Here is a 22,692-nt window from a genome sequence, read left to right as displayed (position 1 = left end):
TACTAACGTGCCCATTACTAGTAGTTATAGCGTTTTATTCGGAGTAATAACCGAACTTAATATTGACTGCATTATAGTTTCTCTATACCGCTGTATACAATTTGTGGACCACACAAGCCCGGCGATTGAGACATTCGACAAATAGATATAATTATCGTTTGGGCTGTAATGCTACGTATTACTTGTTAGAAAATTACTTTGTTTAACTGCGGAGTAATTTAAAAGAAACAGGATATCAATGAACAGTTACTTTCATTGTTTTAACGAACTGTTACGCTGACAATACAATTGATTAAATTTTATATAATAATTGATGTTGATTTATTTGAACTATACAGATCGTTTCTATTTCATGTAAAACAGGCAACAGCACAATAAATTATTTTTTAATTGAGACGTTGAGGAGTATTAACTTATGACCTGAAGTCCAAGAACTGACAGTTTTTTTCTATGTATTATATGTAAAGAAGCCCTACATTTTTATGTAAAATTCTTTATATATAAAAATTTCATGTCACTTTGTATGTTCGCTATGAACTCCAACACTTTAATCAAATTGCTGCACAATGTATTATGCAGTTTGGTCCAACTTAAGAGAACTTTTTCGATTCGTGATATTTTTTTTTTTTCAAATATTATTTTTGTACGAAATCATCTAGAATATACATTTTTGATGCACGGTTTGACAGTTATGCTGTGACATTATTTCGTTACAAGAACAGCGGGCCTACCATGAACTCTTATTGCGATTCAATTGACAACCTAAAATGAACTGCTTTGCTATTTCGTACCACGACGTGATTAGAGCTATCTAATTTAGGTTGACGTCAAATCAACTGATTAAATCGGAATGATGTCAATTGAATGTCAAAAATGATAACAACTGAATCGCAAACTGATTTAGTTCGTTCATTCATTCGTACCATAAGGTAATATTTCAACCTAAACTGGATAGCTTATGTGTCAAAGTGACCGATTCGAAATAATTCCTACTTCCTTTGAGGAAAGTGAATCGTGTTGTTAATAACTTTTAAAAATAGTGAAAACATACAGAAAAGGAAAATTTTATTGATGAAAGGTGAGGTGAGAATACTTATCGGACTTTTTTGTAAAACAAAATACTGAAAATAAATACCAAAAATGAAAATACTAAAGACGAGGCAGTAAGGGCCCGGACTATAGCCTGTTCGCAAGAACGAATTAAAATAATGTACTCTGTGGTCCTGTCAAATCAAACATCAATGGAGGTGCGTTCATAACTAGTTATCTTTACGAAAACACATAAGCAAACATTTAATTTGTAATTCAAAGAACTATATTTATTTATATTACTATTATTTAATAAGTACAAAAAAGGCTAATGGTTTATAATTTGACGCTATAAAGCGCAATTTTATAATGTTTTTTTAGTATTTTCTACGCAAAAAAACCGCTAAAATCATATCATTTTAGGTTTCGAAACGCAACGTATATGGATCGAGTAAGAGAGACAAACTTATGCAACGACTGTAGAGCGTCATCGCTTTCTCACCACAGACAAATTTATTTCGTTCATTCTTCTTAAGGGATCCAAACGCGGTTCAGTAAAAGGCACTTCATGGTACGAATTTTAGCGATTCAGTTTAGGTACCTAAATCAAACTGCATCAGAATCGCATCGCTTATTAAAAGTTGATGGTAGGCCCTCAGAAATAATGTTTGAAATTCTAATTTGAATTTCGTAAATAACAAAAAATATTTTAAATTATGTGTAGTTGTTTTAAGGTACTGGTCACCAGATAGCATATATAATGTACATATTTTTTATAACAAAAGAAGGAAATATCGAAATTCCTGAGTGTCCTGTTCTCTTAGCCAGAACCGCCAAGTCCCCCCAGATTCGTCCTATTTTCGCTTGAATCTCGGTTCCCCAACTAACCACTGCATTGACTTCGGGTGATATTATTTTATTATGGCACTACATGAAGTACGCATACTTAAGGGCAGAACTTCATAAAAGTTCTTTTTATTTATTCTCCTAATATTTGATAATTACTTTGTTTAAGTGTGGAGTTAAAATTAAGTTTAATATGATACGTAATAACTTTAAGGGTAATTGTATACACTTTTATAATAAAGTGCCAGTCACTGTTCAGGCATTAAAGAAAAGGTAATAAATAAATTTAAATGTTTTATTAAAGAATGTTTATGTCCTAAATTCTGGGACTACATTATGTTTATTTTATAGCAATAACAATGACAGTACAGTACAGTATTAAAAAAGATCACAAAAAATGCTATTAGAGTTTTTGCGCCGCTTCTTCTCTCTCAGAGCTTTTGTTTCCGAAGCGGTGGTAATGTTAGAAGTGACATCAAAAAGAATTCCAAAGGAATTTTGAGTAAATAAATGCCTTTTATGCCATTTAATGTAATTAGATTTTTTTAAATATCTTTTTTGACTATATTAGATATGAAACCCCTCGTTTCACTTTAATGTCACTGCTTGTGGTGGGGACGTGGGACGGTTCGTTCCCTTCTCTAAATGATGATTCTTTTACCAGAAGCTTAATGTTTTTAAAATTAAAAATATTATTTTTTATATAATCGCTAATAGAATGCTCGCAAAATATCTTTATATATTTACGGTGATGCATCTACTTTACTCAATAACTTTTTTTTACGTATTAATTTACATTTACTTTTTTTACTTACTCGTGTAAGGCATTGAATATTTGACGTTTGAGTATTTTCGTTGGATCACTTTACTTATTAATTAATTAAATTGTAACTGAATAAATGATCTGTAAAAATATGAAACTGTAAATGTTGATTTAAAGGAGTGGCAATGAGTTTTTTTGGTACTTCTTCTCATTAAAGCACAACCTTTTCCTAAGTGGCGGTAAATATAAAAAGGAAGAAAATTTGACATTCATAAGTGTTATTTCCTTGACGTACTTGAATAAATTGATTTTGATTTGATTTGATTCGTTGCGGTACGCACTTATTGCCTGGTTTTTATATTATTGGCGGTGTTTTATTATGTACCTTCATATAATTCACAATTCTGGTTTTCAAGGCTGTTCAAAATAAAATTATTTGAATATTTAACTTACTATGTACAGGATATCGTATGGTAACAGATTTGCCATTATCGAACTGCATGAGATGTTTTTTAACGCCTAAAGATGCGTTAAAATTACTGTTGAAATATGGAAGTATCGACACGTAACATTCAACATATTATTTTTTTACTTCTTCGATAAAAGCTAGAATATAATGAGATAAATAAATATTACTTTTCATTTTAAGCGTTCACCGCCACACAGGGTAGTAATCGCCACACTATGTATATTGGAAGAATGGCAGACTAGCAAAATCTTAACGTAGTCAGTTTAACCTAATTCCTGCCGCCGAATTCCACCTTCGCACGACACGCCACAAGTCAGGATATCATCCCCACCATCTGGATGTGTGGCGGTCCTCCACAGTGCGGTTTTCAAGGAGCTTTCTTCCATGTACTATAAAGCTGTGGAATGAGCTTCTTTGTGCGGTGTTTCCGGGGCGATACGACATGGGTACCTTAAAAAAAAGCGCGTTCACCTTCCTTAAAGGCCGGCAACGCTCCTGTGATTCCTCTGGTGTTGCAAGAGATTGTGGGCGGCGGTGATCACTTAACAACAGGTGACCCGTACGCTTGTTTGTCCTCCTATTCCATAAAAAAAAAATTAACCAATTATTTTCTTAAACTTAATATTTTCCTTCGAATAAAAATATTTCACACGTGTTTCGGCTTTCTTATTTACATAAACCAGCGATGTGTATTCCGGAGTCAGGTCCGTGATTATTTCAGCACAATATGGAATGAAATATGAATTAATTAATACGTTATTAAATTATCATTTTAGTGGTCATCATCAATTAATTACTCATTCGATCCAGTCATTATATAATTAAGTTGTGTATATCAGTGCGGTTTATGTGTCATTAATACAGTGGCGCCGAATGGTAAACCATTAATTAAGTGGTACATCCTTGATTTATATTCGTAACGCTCACTCACTTATTACGTAACGGTCCAGCGGCCAAATTCTTGGCTGAGTAGATTGCGTTACGTGCGTAAAGCGCGGACAAGCCCGTACACCTTCCTTAAAGGCCGGCAACGCTCCCGTGATTCCTCTGATTTTTTTTTACACAAATAGTCACTCACTTACATACACTCACACATATTTACATACATATATCGCCGCACTCGAGTGCGAAGTCTCTTCAAACCTAGAGTCCACTGGACTAACAGTTATATTAGGTCGTAAGTGATCTTCTCTCCATCCAGCCTAGTGAGCAGGCGGTCCTAGGTTCGAGTCTCCTTCCGAGACGCCCCGCGCCTGTGAGCTACATTTTCGGCCTCCAAGGCCCTCGCCCGGCTTCGCTGTAAAAGCCTTCATGGCTATTAGCACAGAGGAGGTTTTTAGTCGGTAGTGGGTGTTTACACCTGAGCCCGACATATGGTTTCGGGGTCTTGAATACGAAAACGTATTTTACTCCTCTCGAAAAATAATCCTCTGAATTTGCAAGAGAATGTGGGCAACTGTGATCACTTAACACCAGGTGACCCTTACGCTCCTTTGTCCTCCTTTTCCATAAAAAAATAAGATTATATATTAGTACATTATTCTTATATTTTATCAGAGAATTTCTCTCAAAGCAGAAATATGTTGAGTTAAGGAAAGAAATCATATTTCATGTATACCAAAATTGTTTAGTTTTTAGTACTTAGCGGTCCTTGTATCTTTCCTTTTATAGAATGATGACTTAACCACAAAGTGTACTTAAAGTTGCAAGCAGCTTCCGAGAAAATCATTTGATTACAATATTTTATGTTATGAATCACATTATGTCAGGGTTACTCTTAAGGATGCTGTAAGAGCGATTAACATTGAATCATGTATTTTTTTATTTTATTAAAAATGCAACTAAGTGAATTTTGAACAAATTATCTTAAAACGTTCTATTTTAATATACGAGGAAATCGAGCGCGCGTGGCATTTTTCAATAACTGACTCTGACTGTAAGGTCCTTCAAAATACTGTTTATTTTTTGCCTCTTGCTGTTAGGCAACGTATGACAACAGGCTAGGTTTATTACTTAAGTGTGCTTGACAGCTCCGTCTTACACTCGCGACACGTCAGTCACTTTGTTTTAATGTGCGTGCGTTGCTGAATATAGAGGCTAACAGTTCGCCGTTATTATTTTTGACGTGTTCACAGCTGTCACAGTTTATCGAAATGTATTAATTATCAAACCTTTTAATGTGTTTAAATAAACTTTTCACTTATATAAATAATACTATCCACAAATTGAAAACGCTTTTGGACAGTTTTGTGTACTTGTTACATGTTTTTTTTTGTGTAGTAGCAAGATAAACCGCTCCCGAACTGTTTATCATCATGCACTGGCATAATGTTATGTACATTATAAAAGAGTAGAAGCTACCGTACGTTAGACTAAAAATATTTAGACGCTGGCGAAACCGGGGGCGCAACAACAATAGATACACTTTGGGGACCATTTTGCGGACCTTTCGTTGCATTGCAGATACACATACAAATTTTTGTCTACGTGGACGATATAATTGTTTTTGTGTTCGGCTTTTTTAGGAGTTTTCATTCAGGTTGATTATACATTATTATTATTGACTTATACTAAAAAGTAAAAAAAAACTACGTTTAAAAATACGGACTTCAAAAACTGAATAGTATAAAATAACTAAATATTTAATATAATACACCTCTTATGCAAATCTTTACCTTTAATATTAATAAAATACTATTATTTGTTTGTGCTGCATATTGATAGTTTTGAAGTCGGTACCAAGCCAAATGTAATAGTAGGTACCTACACTCGCCACGCGTGACTTTAGCTTGAGCGGGATAGCTTCGTCTAGAACTAAACAGACCCAAGCGTACAGACATGCGCGGCCAGACATCCTTAATAATTACCGTAAGTAAGCTGTTTAATAAATTAAGTTTTATTTTGTTTAGTCCGTGGCGTCCTTTTTTCTGTAGCAAAGTGAGTGAATTGGTTTTCTACAAAGATTTTAAATGTCTAGAATAGGCGTTTAAATAAGGAAACCCATAAGCCTTATTTTTAGTTACGTCGCAGTCGGTGAAGACTCAGTTAATATTCTTTAAAACACATCTTACTTCAAGTTTTATTTCTACGGGCTATATTTCACAGTTCCATGACGCGTCCAAGCTGGTCGCGCCACCAAGTAAGTTGCGCAACCAAACAGACACCAAGTGAGTAACTCCCTATAGAGCTGCAGGTATATATTTTGTTGGTAGCGGCGACTGGTTGCGCTACCGTTGTGTCCCGGTGAAATATATTCCTAAATCTAAAATTTTCTTTAATATTAATCGCACGAGTAAAGGTTGTATGAATAGATACCAATACAATTTAAAAATAAGGCGGACGTAGCAGAGATAAATTTAGATTTGGAATGAGTTTCATTGCAGCTTTTGTACGACAGAAGAGACTTCTTTATTTTCCTGTTGTTGTGAACTTACCTCGTTCTGTTTTATTCGTGTCTCATGAATTTTCGATGTGATTGTAGTTTTGCTAACTTCATTATACCGAATTACACCATTCTTCATATTTTCTTACAGCGCCTTTGGTATTTCTTCAAAATAATTCATTTCTCTTTTAATACCTCTGTTGTTATTCATGAAAGACAATGAAAACTTATTAATAAATAATTCAAATAAAAATATTTTATAACTAGCCGTGGTTTAACTTCCCACATTAAGTAATGCCTTGTGGTGGTAATATTTTTATTAAAATAAATAGCTTTTACCCGCGTGGAATCGTAACAATTTAAAATCAATTGGGCAGCAAATTTTATTTTTTAGAATATTTTGCAAATAATACATATACAAACTGCTGCCGCTAACTATAAATTGCTGATTTAAATACATTTTTATAAACTACTTTATTTTATTTTTCCATCCTTTGCTGCAAAATTTTGCGGGTTTGTTACTCGCCACATAAAGTTTCCCATGTGAAAATATTTTTTTGATTCAGTACCTACTCTTATTAGATACTTTTAAGCGTTCTATTTTTTTTTACTTTCATCCCTTATTTCAACCCAACACAGGTCGAAAGTGCAAAATCGCTAGAACAAATATTTATTTATTTCATATCAAGTACAAAAGTACAAGTCAAATTTTCATGATGGTATATTTGATTATGACGAATATCCATACAAAATTCCATCACCTATTTCAAACCCTCCAAACCTCTTATTCAAGATAAAATGTAGTCTATGTCCTTATCCAAGTACTGGCCTATCTCTGTACTAAATTTCATCAAAATCGTTGCAGTGGTTTAGACGTGATAACGTGCGTAACACATACACATTTACATTTATAATATTAGTAGGGATAGTAGTTAAAACGATAACATCATTAGCAATGCACCATGTATCGTGTTTTGGAAAAGATTCACAAACTGAAGACAAAACGTAAAGTTAGTGTTCTCATATTTATTGTAAATACGTCTGAGGTGCATCGCAACTGCGCTCGTCACTTTGACACATAAAATGTACTAGTTGTATTAGACCGATAATTTTACTAACTACGGCGCCCATAAAACTAAAATTCACCTTCACTGTCTAAGCTAGCTTACCTACCCGACAGCCCTTGCGAAACAGAAACTGGTGCTTGTCATTACATATAATATACAGCATGTAATCGTTAAGAGTGACCAGACGATTATTCCCTAACTATTAGAGATATCAAAAGTACATTATCTAATCAATGAAATTACATGATAAACTTTTTAAAATCAAACGAGAAGTTTACAAAATTTTGATAAAAACACTTCCATAAATTTAGTTTGAGACTAGTAATTATGAGTTTAAATTTAAATAAAAATAAATTTAAACTTAACCTAAAGTTTATTGTATTGCAGAATAAGGACGTCAACTTTGATACAAAATTTTGTACTTACTAAGAAATAATTACTACTTAATTAAAAGAAAAAAGAGTCTTCTAACTTTGTTAAGTTAATAAACAAACAGTTTCTTTTAATATCAGTACAAAATCAAAATAATCTTTTAAAATAAGGAAACTGTTTCGCAAGTAATCACCAACATATCATTTACTAAATCCATTTCCGAAACACGCTGCATCTAATGATATAAGTATTATTCTGATCAGTTTTCGCAGTATAACGGAAAGAAAAAACGGCTCTACATTCATTAGTATAGAATACAGAGTTGATTTTAACAAGTCGTCGATAGTCAATCGAAAAATAGCGAAAATTACAGTGACAAAGAATAAATGTACATTGATCGGCAACTTAGCCACTGACCGCCCTGTAATTCACACGCCGTAAACACTGCCTCAAAAGCAGTAATTACGTAGCAAGCATACTGCACATTAAAACGTCAATACATTTATGTTGTATCGTTAAACAGCACTGATACTTGCATGATACTTTTCATACGATAATAACTTCATTGTACATTGTTAATACTTCTAACATTTTAATGATATGTGTGATAGAAAAATTAGGTTCTCTTTTTTAATTTTAGAACGAAGAATGTTTTTTTTTTTACAGATGATTAAACATAATTTTGTAACATTTGCATTTTTAAAGTTTTGTATTCAAAGAGTACAAATGATTTAAGTTTTATTTAGTGTTAATTCCGCCAATATTTGTCTTTAAAACAATTCGACACACTCGTGCCAGATTTTGGCAAGACAACACGTCCTGAGGATGCCTCGTGTAGAGGCGAAACACGTGTCGAATTGTTTTGAAGACAAATATTGGCGGAATTAACACTAAAGAAAACTTAAATCATTTGTATAATTATGGATTTCCGCAAAGTAACGCCTAATTCAATAAATATTCAAAGAGTATTCAACGGAACCTTTTTATGAAGCTAACTGTCTGTCTTCTGTTAGCGAGCTAGTTCGTTAAATCTTATAAACGCAATAGTTAAAAAGCTTAAATTTTGTCGGACTGTGTAAATATTGCCAAAACCAAGATAGAAATGATTGAAAATAAAACAATTAAATTTATTAATATTGTCATGCGTACTTTATTTACTGATTTTACTTCATTTATTCAGTTATATTCTTGATTACTATAAACTAATAACTGCTGCTACTCCAGGAGATAATTGTTAGAGCTACTGAAAACCAGCTACATTGGCGGCACGCCAGTGCAGCTTATTACTGAGTTTGCTTTATTTGGTGACAATTCCTCTGGTGTTACAAGAGATGACCAGGTTCCACCATCAGGTTCAACAAAAAAGTTATTTCATTATTTTTTAAGTAATGACTTGTATTATTAATTAGTTTTATTCTGACTTCATTGGCTATTTTTTTTTGTTTTTTTTTATTGTGTGATGTTTTTAATAACTTTTTATTCTTTTCTATTCAAATTAACGAAAAAAGGTTTAAAAAGATTACATATTGTGTCATCTTTTAGAATTTGCAGTTTATTTGGACGATGGTTCTGCATTTATTGTTTAGGTGACCGCTCTTGCGTATTGGATAGATAAATAAACATTTGACAGTTCATGTTTCGAGAGTATGGCTGGCTGATAGAAAATACCAGTTAGACGCGGCACATAATTTCACAAAAATAAGTCACTACTTCAAAACCAAAGTCACCGACATACCCCAAATGATTGCGAAACTGAAGTGACTGCCACTTGGGCAGGGCACATAGTTTGACGGACGGTGGGGTAGTAAATCCGCCAATGGCGACCACGTACTAGGACAGTGTTAGTACGCCCCCCACAAGATGGACCGCAACAAATACCGACCGCAAAAAAATTATTAATTTAACTTAATTATTATAGAAGTGAGGGATATTCACTTAAAAATAACAAATTGTTTAGATTTGAACGAGCGACGTCTCAAGTCAATTCCCTAATATGCAATAATTGGGATTGAGCAGGTTACCAACTGTAAAGTAGATTTTGTAGATGGAGCCACAACCTGAGAGTTGACTAAGACATACCAAAATGTCGGACGTTGCGTTACTCGGACGGATGGCTCAGTTGGTGAGAGCGCTCGGACGAAACCCGATAGGCGCAATTTCGAGTCCCGCATCGTCCTTGAACTTTGGTAGACACAAATTAAATGAGTTTCTTGCCTTCTCGTCTCATCAAAGCAAATCTCTTCCGAAGTGTCATTTTTGACCTTAGTAATTTAATGATTGATTGATATAGATATATGCCACACTCAGCGAGCCTAATTTTTCAAATAAGACTTTTTTAATTAAATTTATTCATTTAATATTGGAGTCGATCGCTCTATTCCCAAGTTATCACCAGACTTTGTTTCGTAAAAGTGGATATATAAACATGATATATGGTATCCTGATACACGGTGTAGTACAAGAGCCACGTATTAACCTCTGACTCGTGTGACAATTTCGATGGTAGTGAGTGCACCATGGCGTCATGGGAACCACCCGACTCCTTATCTCACTTTGTATCAAAATGTCGCCCATTATCTTACCTTCGACCGTATGCCGACGTGTTTTACTTCTCTACCATGATGGATGCATTGACCCTCCCCTTACAAATTTGAATCCTTGCATGTTTACACGGGAAGTGAGATTTATTTATAAACGCTAATTAGGAGATATTCATTTTTAAGGCTTAACATCGTACTTGCATTTACAAATGTTTTTCAACGAATGTAATATTCTGCGTTGCGGTCGTAATTCTTCTCTTGTAGTTTGAATGGGTGCTTCTTAATTCTTCTTGCAGCCAGTAGGTAGTCCTAATTGAAATATTTTTAGATTTCTCAAATATATATGCAGTTTTTTAAACTGGGTCAGTACGGGGAAATTCTTATCCTTACAGGAAAACAAGAAACAGACAGACAGCAAATTTTTTTTAATGCGGATTGGGTCAGTTTCATGTAAAGATCTTAAAAATATTGTGGAGAATATTTGTTTTCTTAATGCTTTGTTTTGTAAACGAATCCTACATTAGGCGCTTATAGAATAGCTGTTCTATTTTACCATGAATTCAAAATACGGGTTGATTTGATGCGAAAAGCTTGTCTCACCTTCAAGTAATAATAAAGAGTTTTTAAGAAATTGTTAATGAGAACATTCGCGGCAAAAGCCAGTTCACAAGTAATGCATACTCACTGCATGCGAACTTGTCAATAAATGAGCTATTTTGTTCTGTGGATACCATTCCGATAAGGATCGTGGTATATGATACTTTTTTGACGCACACGCAAAGGTGAATTAATATCTTACTATATTTAACTTACTCTTGCAAATAAGGACTATAATAATTGCGAGTAAATTATGTACGTACACAAATATCCCAGTTATACCACCTATACTGACTGCGCCATATGAAAAATATCGGGATTATAACTCGGGAGCGATCGCCGGAACAGATAACGCCGCTAGATATAAATTATCATACAAACGTAAGACGCAACTAATATTAAATAAGAAAGCATGTAATTCACGTAGCTTCGATCTGCCCAAGCGGAGTAATAAAATACACAATTCTGACAGTTTTTTAAATAATGACGTCCCTGTTGGCCAGGAAATGCTTAGAAAGTTTAATACAAACTTCGGCATTAAACTCGTCCAATCTTCAAGTTGATCTAACAAGTGGAAACTAATAATTCTCTCGCATTCCATATTTCATAACTTTTTCTATAGTAATAGTTGTATTAAAGGAGGTTAACTCGTTAAAACTTCGAGGATATTGGAAGTCGTTTAATATGAAATTTCGTGACAAAAAGTAATAATATCGAAAGCCATAAAATCAAATAGTTCGATTAAAAGACGTCAATAAAAATTATTGCTATCAAACTTAATTAGAAAGTGGCTAAATAGCATAACGAACTAAGGATTATAATAATGGTAGAAGGATTTTAGGAAGGCTTATGATATCTTAAAGCATTACAATAATTCGAAATCTCACCACAAAACTTGGAATTTTTACGCTATTGCATAAAAAACAAGTTAATAGAGTTATGAATATCGTATAATTAAAAGAATTAGTGGAGCTTTATAAAGTGTTTTCTGATTTAATGGAAACGTGACTTAACGCGTAATTAATTTGTTTGCAGTGTGGCGCCGGCCGCCTCGGATTGTATCATTTTGTAAATCTTATTGGAGTAAAGAATTAAATTCTTGTGAATTATTTGTTGATCGTTGTTTTGTTTAATCGCTCATAGCCGGACATATTCACGGAATCTCATGTTTGATTTAAACGTTTCGTTTTAATTGTTAGAACTTTATAATTGCTACGAATGTGTTGATGACTTCACTGAGTTTTTCAAATGTTATATACATACACGACTCGTAATGTTATGCAAATATTTATTAAACAACTCACTCGTTCCTTGATTGCCGATTCTTGTCTCGCAAAATTCAGTACCAAACGAAATTGAGTTATACTATTGATGTGCCTGTTTGGAGGTTTATTTCCCTCTTAGACATTTGCAAGCAAAGTAAGGGTGCGACTAAATATTTTTTGCATAACAAGCCTAAATTAACCTAATATTTTATCATAATATAGTTTGGGAGTAAAATTAAACTTTGTGTCACAAAACTAAAATACAAATTATAAGGGCATGGCGCCGGGTTTTAGATCGTTTCGCTAATACGAAAGGTTGCTCTCAAAACAAACATATATCAAGGAAGGATCTGAAATGCAACCGGCAGAAACGCCTTGTAATTTTGGGACGCCCACTGATCATGCAGTTTTAGGTGTAAAAAAACCGATTAAATAATGGCGACACGCTGCGATCAATAACACGGCAATATTTCATTCGGTGTGTGACGGGCGCCGCGGTTAACATTTTTGTGGACTATAATGAAATAAACACCGATTCTACATTGTTTCGTATTATTTTACATCTTTGCTTAGTTTTATTGGCGTTTTACTTTATTAGTAGCTCTGTTGGAGTTATGGAGTGTCGGAATGCAATAAAATTAAACGGCAAACTTCTTTTGTTGATCATACCTGACTAATAATAGACGCCTCATGTTTTATGATTCTCCAGAATATGTTCACCGCACATACAAATACATGTGTATGTGAGCATTCCTCCGAGTTTAAGTATCGCGTATTGTCTTGACAAACAATGTACTAAGGCACGTAAAAAGTTCGTTTATACTTAATTCGCTTACTCTGTTTCAGATTCATGAACACCGTTGACAAGTTTCTGGAAAAAGATGACGGTAAGTAAGGCATGGTTCTATACATGGTCGAAAATTAATACTCAGTAATGTAATGTGGATGTTAGTTTAATTGTTGTTACATCATGACTGATGCAAATATTAAGATAAAGATTATTAAATATAAGCATTTATAACTTTTTTATGAGTAAGTGACGAGACTTGCAAACGTTCACCTGATGGTTAGAGATTCGCCCTGCCCATTACAATGCAGTGTAGAAATCAGAATTTTTGATTGAATTCAAGGTTCGGAGCGGCATTGCAATCGCGCTTACTTTGAGACAAAGTTTTCAGTCTCATCAGCCCAGTAATTAAGCTAGCTACGGCGCCCTTCAAACCAAAACACAATAATGCTTTGCACATTCGTGATTCACGGCAGGATAAGGCGCGACTGTGTTACCCACAGTTTTATTGTTTTTGATTTCAATATCTGATTATAGTAGTAATTTAATTTCTCGTCTGTTCATTTTTCTTCTGCTCTTTTTTTAACTGAGAACCGAACTGGAACAGTCTCTTCTTCAATATCTTTTATACATAATTAAAAAATCTATTATTATTTCTATAAAAATATTGTAGGCTTCTTATAAGTATATTGTAATACATTAACACTCATGTTCCTTCTATTATATGTCCTGATAATATTATTAATATTTTATTTATAGATGGGAATAATAATTTATTCCTTAAATCAGACTAAAACATTTCTCACAAAATTACCATTAGCTACATACAGGCGTGGTTTTATGACAAACTAAGTAGGTTCTGTAAACTTTGATGTAGGTACAATTTGTGTTAGATTATTTACGTGGGCGAAGTCGCTGTGGAAAGGTGTTAATGCATGCCCATTGCCTAATTGTATTGCTTTACAAGAGACCACCATAAAGAGCGTCTTATTGTCACTAATCGTTATTGTATTCGAGCCGCTTTTTCAAACAGACGACGATCAAAGCGTGTGCATACAATGTACCGCACGTTGTGTGCAATTGGGAAGTACCTTAAGGTGAATGTTTTCTCATAGTTTATCTGAGTGTTTCCGGCGAGAAATTCTTTATCTTTCTGTGTCTAAACTATTGATACTCACAGTTCGAAGATAAAATCAGTCAAGTAATTGTTGAGTTCTCGACATACCAAATTTTGGAACGATTGTTACACGAGTTTAACAAACAAATACAGCAGGTTTAGTTATTAAGTGTTTTCTACATTTTTCCGTAAAATAAATAAATAATTTGCGGCTTATTTTAATGTAAACAACTTATGTAACAATAACCAAGTTAACCTTATCATATAATAGACGCAACATACAAAATCAATTAAAGAACGCTCTGATTTAAATACGGCATGTTAAACGTATATAATTAGTAATAAGACTCGGTTCTCATTCGTCACACCTCGGTGTTGAAAGCTGTCCCCAAAGTCGATGCATCGGTTCGTCAATACGTCCGAGTCATCGCAATAGAAACTAGTAGGTTCGGTCCGCACGCTCTTCTTATCGGCAATAACGCTTTTAATTACAGTGACACAATTCGTGGTTATCGTCGAACTTCTCACGGTGTCGGACTCAATATTCGGAATGTTCATTAGGTTCTAATTACGATTGGCCGCTCTTGTTTGTATCAAACACCAAAACTAGCTTTTATTAGATTACGTGGGTAGTTTCAATTAATTGTACGTATAGGATCTGTCGGCGTCTTCATTGGTAATGACCGGTTATCGGTGTTGCTAAGTAGATCGACTGAGATTTGTATAATACGCACTTGTTTTTATATCTTTAGCGCCAGCTTTTAAAGACACCAAGCTCTCTAATTTAATTAATGATAAACAATTGATGTAGTTCAGCCTAATTAAAATCACTGTTCGCTTTATTGAATCGTGGTTAAACTAATCGTTATTAGCTTTGATGTTTATTTTTGTTGTTGTCAGACAAACATCTCAACAGACTTAGTAGCGGCGGTGTCCTTTTCGAATAAAATGTGCAGTTGCAGTGTCGCGATTTGTGTTACGGTGATATTCATATTTTAGACGGTATCGCAGCGAAAATCGCACTCGTGTACTGATTTACACGATATAGCATTCGTGGGGAATGCCGCGTCGTTTGCTACTGTACACAAAACCGCCTAGGGTGGTCTTAGCTTATATGTATTATCGATAAAATCATATTCATCGCCTAGTCTTCTCGATTCGTATCGATTCTCAAATCTTCGATATATCATGTTACCAAACTCTCGACAGATATTTCCACGCGAATGTCATAAAATATAATGAAATATCTATGATCTAAAAATATTTAACGCCGCGGGCATTAGTTGTCATATGTTGGCAATGCAACAATGATAAATGGATGGTACCAACCGTTACCGACATATGACTTGCTACTTAACATGCCTTACATTATAAATCAGTATCATCGTCGTGGTATCTTTTGTTGTTTTATAACATTTATATGCAATATTATATTTTAAAGATTATGCGGTTAGAGATCAAAATTTTATACGAACTGTTTGGGTATCGATTCCAATTAATAATTCTCTCGTTTTTAATTAATATTAGCCTCGGAGAACCGTAGATATTGGCAGATTATGATGATTTTTGATCGTTCTCATGCATAGCTTATGTGAGATTTAATTTCATTTATTGACACATCCTATTAACGCTTGTAGTCTGTTATGTGTTTTATTAATTTTTTTATATACATAGTCATATTTAAATTATATTCAATAAATATTTAATTTTAACAAGCAATTGTTACAAATAGCTGTTAAATATTTTAACGATGTAAATATGTTAAAATCATAAGAATCGGATCATACCGTTCCATATTCTTATTATTTAAATGTAAAGAATTAAAAATGCTGACACTTGTTATTTTTAAGGAAGTACTTTTATCTACTACGCAAGTAGAACTTTTATCAAAAGATGAATAGTTAAATATAGCATGAAGCAGATGTGATTTATATTATAACTTAGACAGAAATAAGATCTCTTATTTACCGAAAATAAAATGTCTATCTTTTTAAATCACTCTATCTCGTTCAACGGCGCCATCAACGCAGTCCAACAGTTGAGCTATTTCAAGACTTTCGCAACCACTTGAAAATAATCGGATTATCTCACTTTTTCACATAACAATCGGCCGTCATGTGGATTCTATAAATAAATATTAACTTATACCAAATATCGATGTCATTCAATTTAAAGACAAAATACAAACAGCGGCCAAGTGCGAGTCGGACTCGCTCATGAAGGGTTCCGTAGCAACAAGTAACATAATATATCTTGTAGTTGTAACTTTGATCGATGTTTTAATATTTTTTTTTTGTTCAATTAAGTTATTGATAATTCGATTTATGACGAAAAAAAACTACAATATTAGATCTTGTTCTAACCAATTTTCGGTGGAAGTTTGCATGGTAATGTACATCATACATTTTTACATAAAACTGTGCTACATGAGATATTTGATATTATTATAACACGATTCATATATTGGATGCAGCACCTTATAAACTAATTTGCTGTGTATATTACAGCCATTGTAAAATTTTCTATTTGATAGAAAGGAGTATCCGTTGAGTTTATTGTATATTCTTCTCACGTACTCTACTTTTTCCAAACATATGGTAGATTCAGTAATTTAGAAATATTTATAGACGTTTTAAAAGTGCTTAGTTTAAGCGTAATTCAATAAAGTTTATCTTGAATTCGCAGTAAAAACTTCAAACGATTGTGAATTTCAATGAATACTTATTCAGTTTAAACTTTAGTATAAATTGAAATATTTTACATAATAAAACAAAGCACGATGGAGCATCATTGTGCTTTGAATCAAGAAGTACTTAAAAACTTTCAAAAGAATGTAACTTTCGATTACATAAAATTAATATACTATCGGCGATAGATCGTAAAAACATCAAGCGATAAAACGTGTATTGCAACGGTTATCTCTCTAAATACCTAATCAGTCACCATCTGAGCAGCGCCCACGCGTGGCGCCAACAGCCAACTGGAGTGAAGCAACTCGACCGGAGAAGCGAACAGGTCCCAACACTAGAACTCGTTCCTCCAAATTATTTCTAAATTAATCGATAATTGTGCGCATTAATTATCGAAAAGTCAAATTTTATTAGTGATTCGGAATTTTATTTGTTCGCGATTAATCAAGCCATCAATTTACATAATTAAATTATACGTAATTGTCAGCAGTTAACGAGTAGATAGTACAATGAGAAATGCGTGTGGTTTAAATCCTAATAAGCCGATTGCGATGCAAAGAGGTCGCGCGTGGGTGATGGCTGTATCGAGTAGGGTATCGACATCGATGTACCTACTCCGATTGTCGACAATCAATCCGCAGTGATGTACGCATCTGTTCTTGTATCGATCTAATCATGTTTCGTAACTTAAACTTTGTTGACATTATTGTGGTTATAATCTGACTTTGATGTTATATTTGTGAGGTAGGTACATACTTTATTATATCAAAAATATCGATAGAAATAAGTAAACAAAGAAATATTTTTGGTCTATACTACAGTAGTAGTAATTATAGTAGTTATTGATGCATCATCGGTCGCCCATGAAGATTTCTAAACAGTCTAAATATATTGTTCAGGAAAAAAAATTACTTCGTCGGTAACACTAACTTCCCACATCTCAGTGGTGCTATAAAAAAAGAATTACATATAAGTTTTCACAATTCAATGGTTCATCAAATTCTGAGCGTAAATGTATTTATTGCGTTTTAAAATTAATTGCCATTTTATTTTAAGGATGGACCGGCAAGATGAATATTGTGGAAATGTGAATAGATTTCTAAAATTTGTTTATATAATTAAAATGCAATGTGTCGGCCAACGGCTTACAAAAACACTTTTTCTTGTTTATTGGTTTGTATCGATCACGACATTGTCAGGCAGTTATTGTTTATAACACGCCGGTCCAATGTATTTAATTAATCCGTCCAAAAGAGCCTCTCTTGATGAAATGTAACTGCGAATCTTGTAGCCCACACATGTGCTGCCAGGGGTAACGTCTTAATCATTTATAGGGGATATATTCATTTGCATTTTGTATTAACAAGTTGCGATTTTTGATTCGCATTTCAATTCGTCGGTATGTTCTTTTTAATTTTTTTTGTTACCTCAAAACTTTCGACTGGGTGAACCGATTTTGATAATTCTTTTTTTATTTGAAAGCTGGTGCTTCCCGTGAAGTCCCATTGTAATTTGGTCCAGATCTGACATGGCATTCATAAGAAAACCATAAAAGTCTTAAATGTGCTATACGTATGTATGTGTGTGGATGATAAATTAACAAATAACTCAATATCGCGCCAACCGACCTCGATGATTTTTTTTTGGAAAGAAAGAAATGAAAGAATATACTTTAAAGATAGTTTTGAGAGAGTTTGGTGAGGTTCTGATTACGGAATCCATGACAAAGTAACGGAACTCTTCAATTCTTAGGAGCAAAGTAACGATACTTGACCGAATCTTTTTTATGCTATCCGGATATATAAGTCATCTACCATAACATAGTTATGGTGAAGTAATTGTCGTAGTCGAATATGATGATCAATGGGACTCCTTAACGACTTACAGTAAGGGTGCGATCAGTGGCAAAATTTCTAACTGTCTGTAATCAAATTGCAAAGCACTTACGTTCATTGCTGCATTGAAAAATTTAGTATATCTACACATATTTAGACAAATTGTTAGTTAGTGTACCTCAAATTCACAAAAAAATCATAAAATAAAAAAAAAATAACAAAAATACAACCGACTTCAAAAACACTATTCCAATACAATAGATATAATGTGCACTGAAAAGTATAAAAATGATTGCATATTTTTATTCAATCTAATTAATGAATCTAATTCTAGTTACGATTATTGCAATTTTTGGAGTCGGTGTCATCCAAGATAGGTTTGTTACTACATAAATAGTTATAGGTGAGATGTGCTTGAGTCGTGAGGAGGCGAGAGCGGGTCGCGGCGGAAGGACACCGATTCGAAAAATAACAATAATCGTAACCAATATCGTAATCGGACAACATCTATTTTTCATCCCCCTAAATGTTAAGGGGGGCCCACGCCAATTTTTTTTTTTAATTTGTTTGATTATGAGTCAGCATTAAAAAATACATACAACTTCAAACTTTCACCCACGGCAATACAACGTTTGCTGGGTCAGCTAGTAACTTATAAAATTTGCTTAAGAGTAGATAGATGCATGTTCAAATAAGTCTATAGTTTTGTTTATATAATTTGAAATGAAAATTGAATTTAAGTCTATTCGTCGATTTCTACTATATACCATAAAGTATAATGTCTCATAAAAGTGAACTTGACTCCGACTGGGGTGGCTTTCGTGAGACTTCAAAGGTCTTCCTGAGGAAGTGTCAAACCGCGGCCACAAGTTCCGTTCTACCCGCACTGAGCAACCCCTTGTAGGGGCGTGCGGGGTGCTTGGGGTGTGAGAGGGGAGGGGAGGGGAGGTTGACCGGAGCATCGACCTCGCTCAGATGTTTACTGTGCGATTTTGAAGACAAACACAATGATGCGATGTGTTTTTCTCGGGATGTGATTTATTTATTGAAATGTTTTTGTGGACGTTATGCTTCGATGAAATATGGAGTATGGACTATTGATATAAAATATAACACTTTATTCAGATACGACTGAAAGTCCTAAGTAGTACCTACACAGCATGTACAATTAACATTAACATTGTAGAATGAAAAATTGAATGTTAAAACTTTAGTGACTTGTTTGTTATAAAGTTACCGATATATACCTCATACATAGTTAGTTATTATTCATATATTTTATAAAAAAGTAACAAAAAATTTCAAAATTGATATCAAAAACTTGATGCCAATTTAAATATACGAAAAGCGACATGCAATACTTATACGTAGGTCACAGTTAAAGTTTTGCATAATTTAAAAAAATAATATTTTATAATCAAAATATTATGTTTATTGCTTTTCAAAATACTCTTTGTGTGTGAAGAAGCGTTGTCGTGATGTAGGAGAAAGCGGCTTTTTGGTCGTCTTTCGCGAACTTTTGTAACACCCTGGGTAAAGAAAAGGTAGAATACAACTCGGCATAACACTCTTTTGATCTGCAATCTTTTTGATGAGCCATTTTTTTATAAAACATTCAAATTTATTTATAGATAATGCCTGAACAGTGGCTGGGACTTTATTATAAAAGTGTATACATTTACCCTTAAAGATATAATGTTCTTATGAAGCCTACTAGAATTAGTTACAAGCAATCCCTTATTTCTAGTGTTATAATTATACAGTTTACGTTGCCCCAATACGTTATCAGCATTCGAGAAGGCTCTGAAAGAGATGTCTGAAACGGGCTGCAACATTTTTTTTTGAAAATTCGTTCTGATGTATTATACTCTTTATAGATGCTGGTTGGAAAGATTTTTGAAAAGATTTGATTTAAAAATACCTATTACCAATACAAAATGTTTTTTATTTTCGCAAAATTTATAGAAATGAAAAAATTCTTTAGCATCGTTGTAATTTGAAAGTCGATGAAACGAAAAAGCGACGGTAAAAGAAACGGACACATAAATTCATAAGATTTAACGTGGGAGAAAATGAGATAGGAAGAAAAAGCATTATACGGTGTTTCTTTGTTTTCGCTGATTTTGTTGCGCCCGTTCTTCTCAGGCCTGAGGCGTTCATTTTTGAATGGGTGGTAGTTTTTTTTTTAAATTTCAATAAGTGATGTCACATCCCTTTTTGAATAAAAATATTCGTCTTTCGCGAACTTTTTGTAACAGCCTGGGTAAAGAAAAGGTAGAATACCACTCGGCATAACACTCTTTTGATCTGCAAGTGGAATTCTGCAAACGTAGCTGAGAAAAAAATGCGATTATGTTTTTAACAACATTTCTCGCTTGCCAAAAGGCCTGTTCTCATTTTCAAACACTCATTCACAAGATTGCTGTTTTTTGTCGGGTTCAAAACAATAAATCCACCTTTCGTCTCCTGTGATATTGTCATAAATAGCAATAGACTATCCTTGGTCGTACTTCATTAGCATCTGTGACCACAATTCCACGCGCTCTGCTCCGCTGTCAGTTCATGAGGGACCCAAGGACAACAAAGTTTCCGAACTTTCACTTCTTCGTGTAAGATTTTCTGAATTTGGCTCATACCAATCCCCAATAGTCCTCGAATTGTCTCATAGGTAATCCGCGGGATTTCTTCCATTAGTCGCTTAACAGTAGCCAAATTATTTTCGTTGACGGCAGTTGAAAGGCCGCCTTTCACGAAATTCGTCATGTAAAGAAACCCGACCTCTCTCAAATTCAGCAAACCATCGCTTCACGGTGCTCAAGCAAGGTGCTTCTCTCCCAAAAGCATTTTGAAGACGAGTGGCATTGTCTTGCGGATAGAGAGAACTTTTAAAATCATAAAAAATCATCGATCTAAAATATTTTCGACTTAATTCCATTTTTGTTGCGTACGTAGAACTTTGATGTGTGATAAAAAACAATTGACAAATGATTTCCCGCCAATTGTTTTTTTTTATTACTTAGAACGTTGCAAATTGTCAAAAAATATGACATTCGAAATTCAATTAGTTCCGATTAGCTAGAAGTACAAAACTTTTAGTGTGCTCCATGTATATGATGTTATTGCGAAACATTAAAGTTCGACCTTTTCCGAAGTAGTGGTAAATGGTAAAACATAGTTATTTAAATTAAAAATAATAGAGATAGTGTTCCGAGAGTTGGACTTTTTATATTGGATTTCCTCTTTAACGACCATTTTTCAAAATTCGTTAAATATTAGTGTTTGAGTTAGTAACGAAAAACTAAACGATAACTTTTTCATCTTAACTTATTTATAACAATAGCTTTATGTATTTATAATTTTCATTTTTTAGACGGCATCACTCATATCTTATTATGCCACTTATTAGCATTACTTAGTTTGCAGTGGCATAAATACCACTTTTTGATACCTTGGAAATGGAGCGACTGCCCCCAGGAGGATGAATGAAATTACTTATTAAAATTCAAAATCTACCCATTCGAAAAAGTATACCTCAGACCTGAGAAGAACGGGTGCAAGAAACTCAGCCGGCGTCTTTTTTTTATAAAAGTATGCTTAGAATATAAAATCGTAAAATAAAATTTATTATATAATTTATCCATATATTATATAAAATATATAACATATTGTTTAGTCGCTCCATTCCCAGTCTGTGGTATCATTAAGAAAGTCATATATATTGTATTAACCCTTACCACACAAATGATAACAATTCTTTTGAATGTCGTAATACATTTGTTTTGAACATTTTCTGGGATCTTGTTGTAAAACCATATACAACGTCCCGTTATTTAACTTTGTAATGAGGTTTCTTGCGCGGTGTTCCAGCGCAAAACATGTTTACCTTCAAAAAAAGAGCGTTCAGGTTTAAAAGGCCGGCAACGCTCTTTCCTT

General features: G+C 33.7%; 1 protein-coding gene across 1 annotated transcript in view; it reads left to right on the top strand.

Annotated features, from left to right (window-relative positions):
- The window catches only part of LOC126975262 (RNA/RNP complex-1-interacting phosphatase), a 77,534-nt gene that overhangs the window by 50,475 nt on the left and 4,367 nt on the right, over positions 1 to 22,692 (top strand). The window contains exon 7 of the mRNA XM_050823071.1: positions 13,177 to 13,217. Within this exon, the coding sequence (XP_050679028.1) occupies positions 13,177 to 13,217 (41 nt within the window). The remainder of the gene's footprint in view (positions 1 to 13,176; positions 13,218 to 22,692) is intronic.

This window comes from Leptidea sinapis, chromosome 35 (assembly GCF_905404315.1).
Source record: "Leptidea sinapis chromosome 35, ilLepSina1.1, whole genome shotgun sequence".
In the NCBI taxonomy this organism is placed as follows: Eukaryota; Metazoa; Arthropoda; class Insecta; order Lepidoptera; family Pieridae; genus Leptidea; species Leptidea sinapis.
The sequence above is the reverse complement of the archived record's forward strand: the minus strand, read 5'-3'. Positions and strand labels throughout refer to the sequence as shown.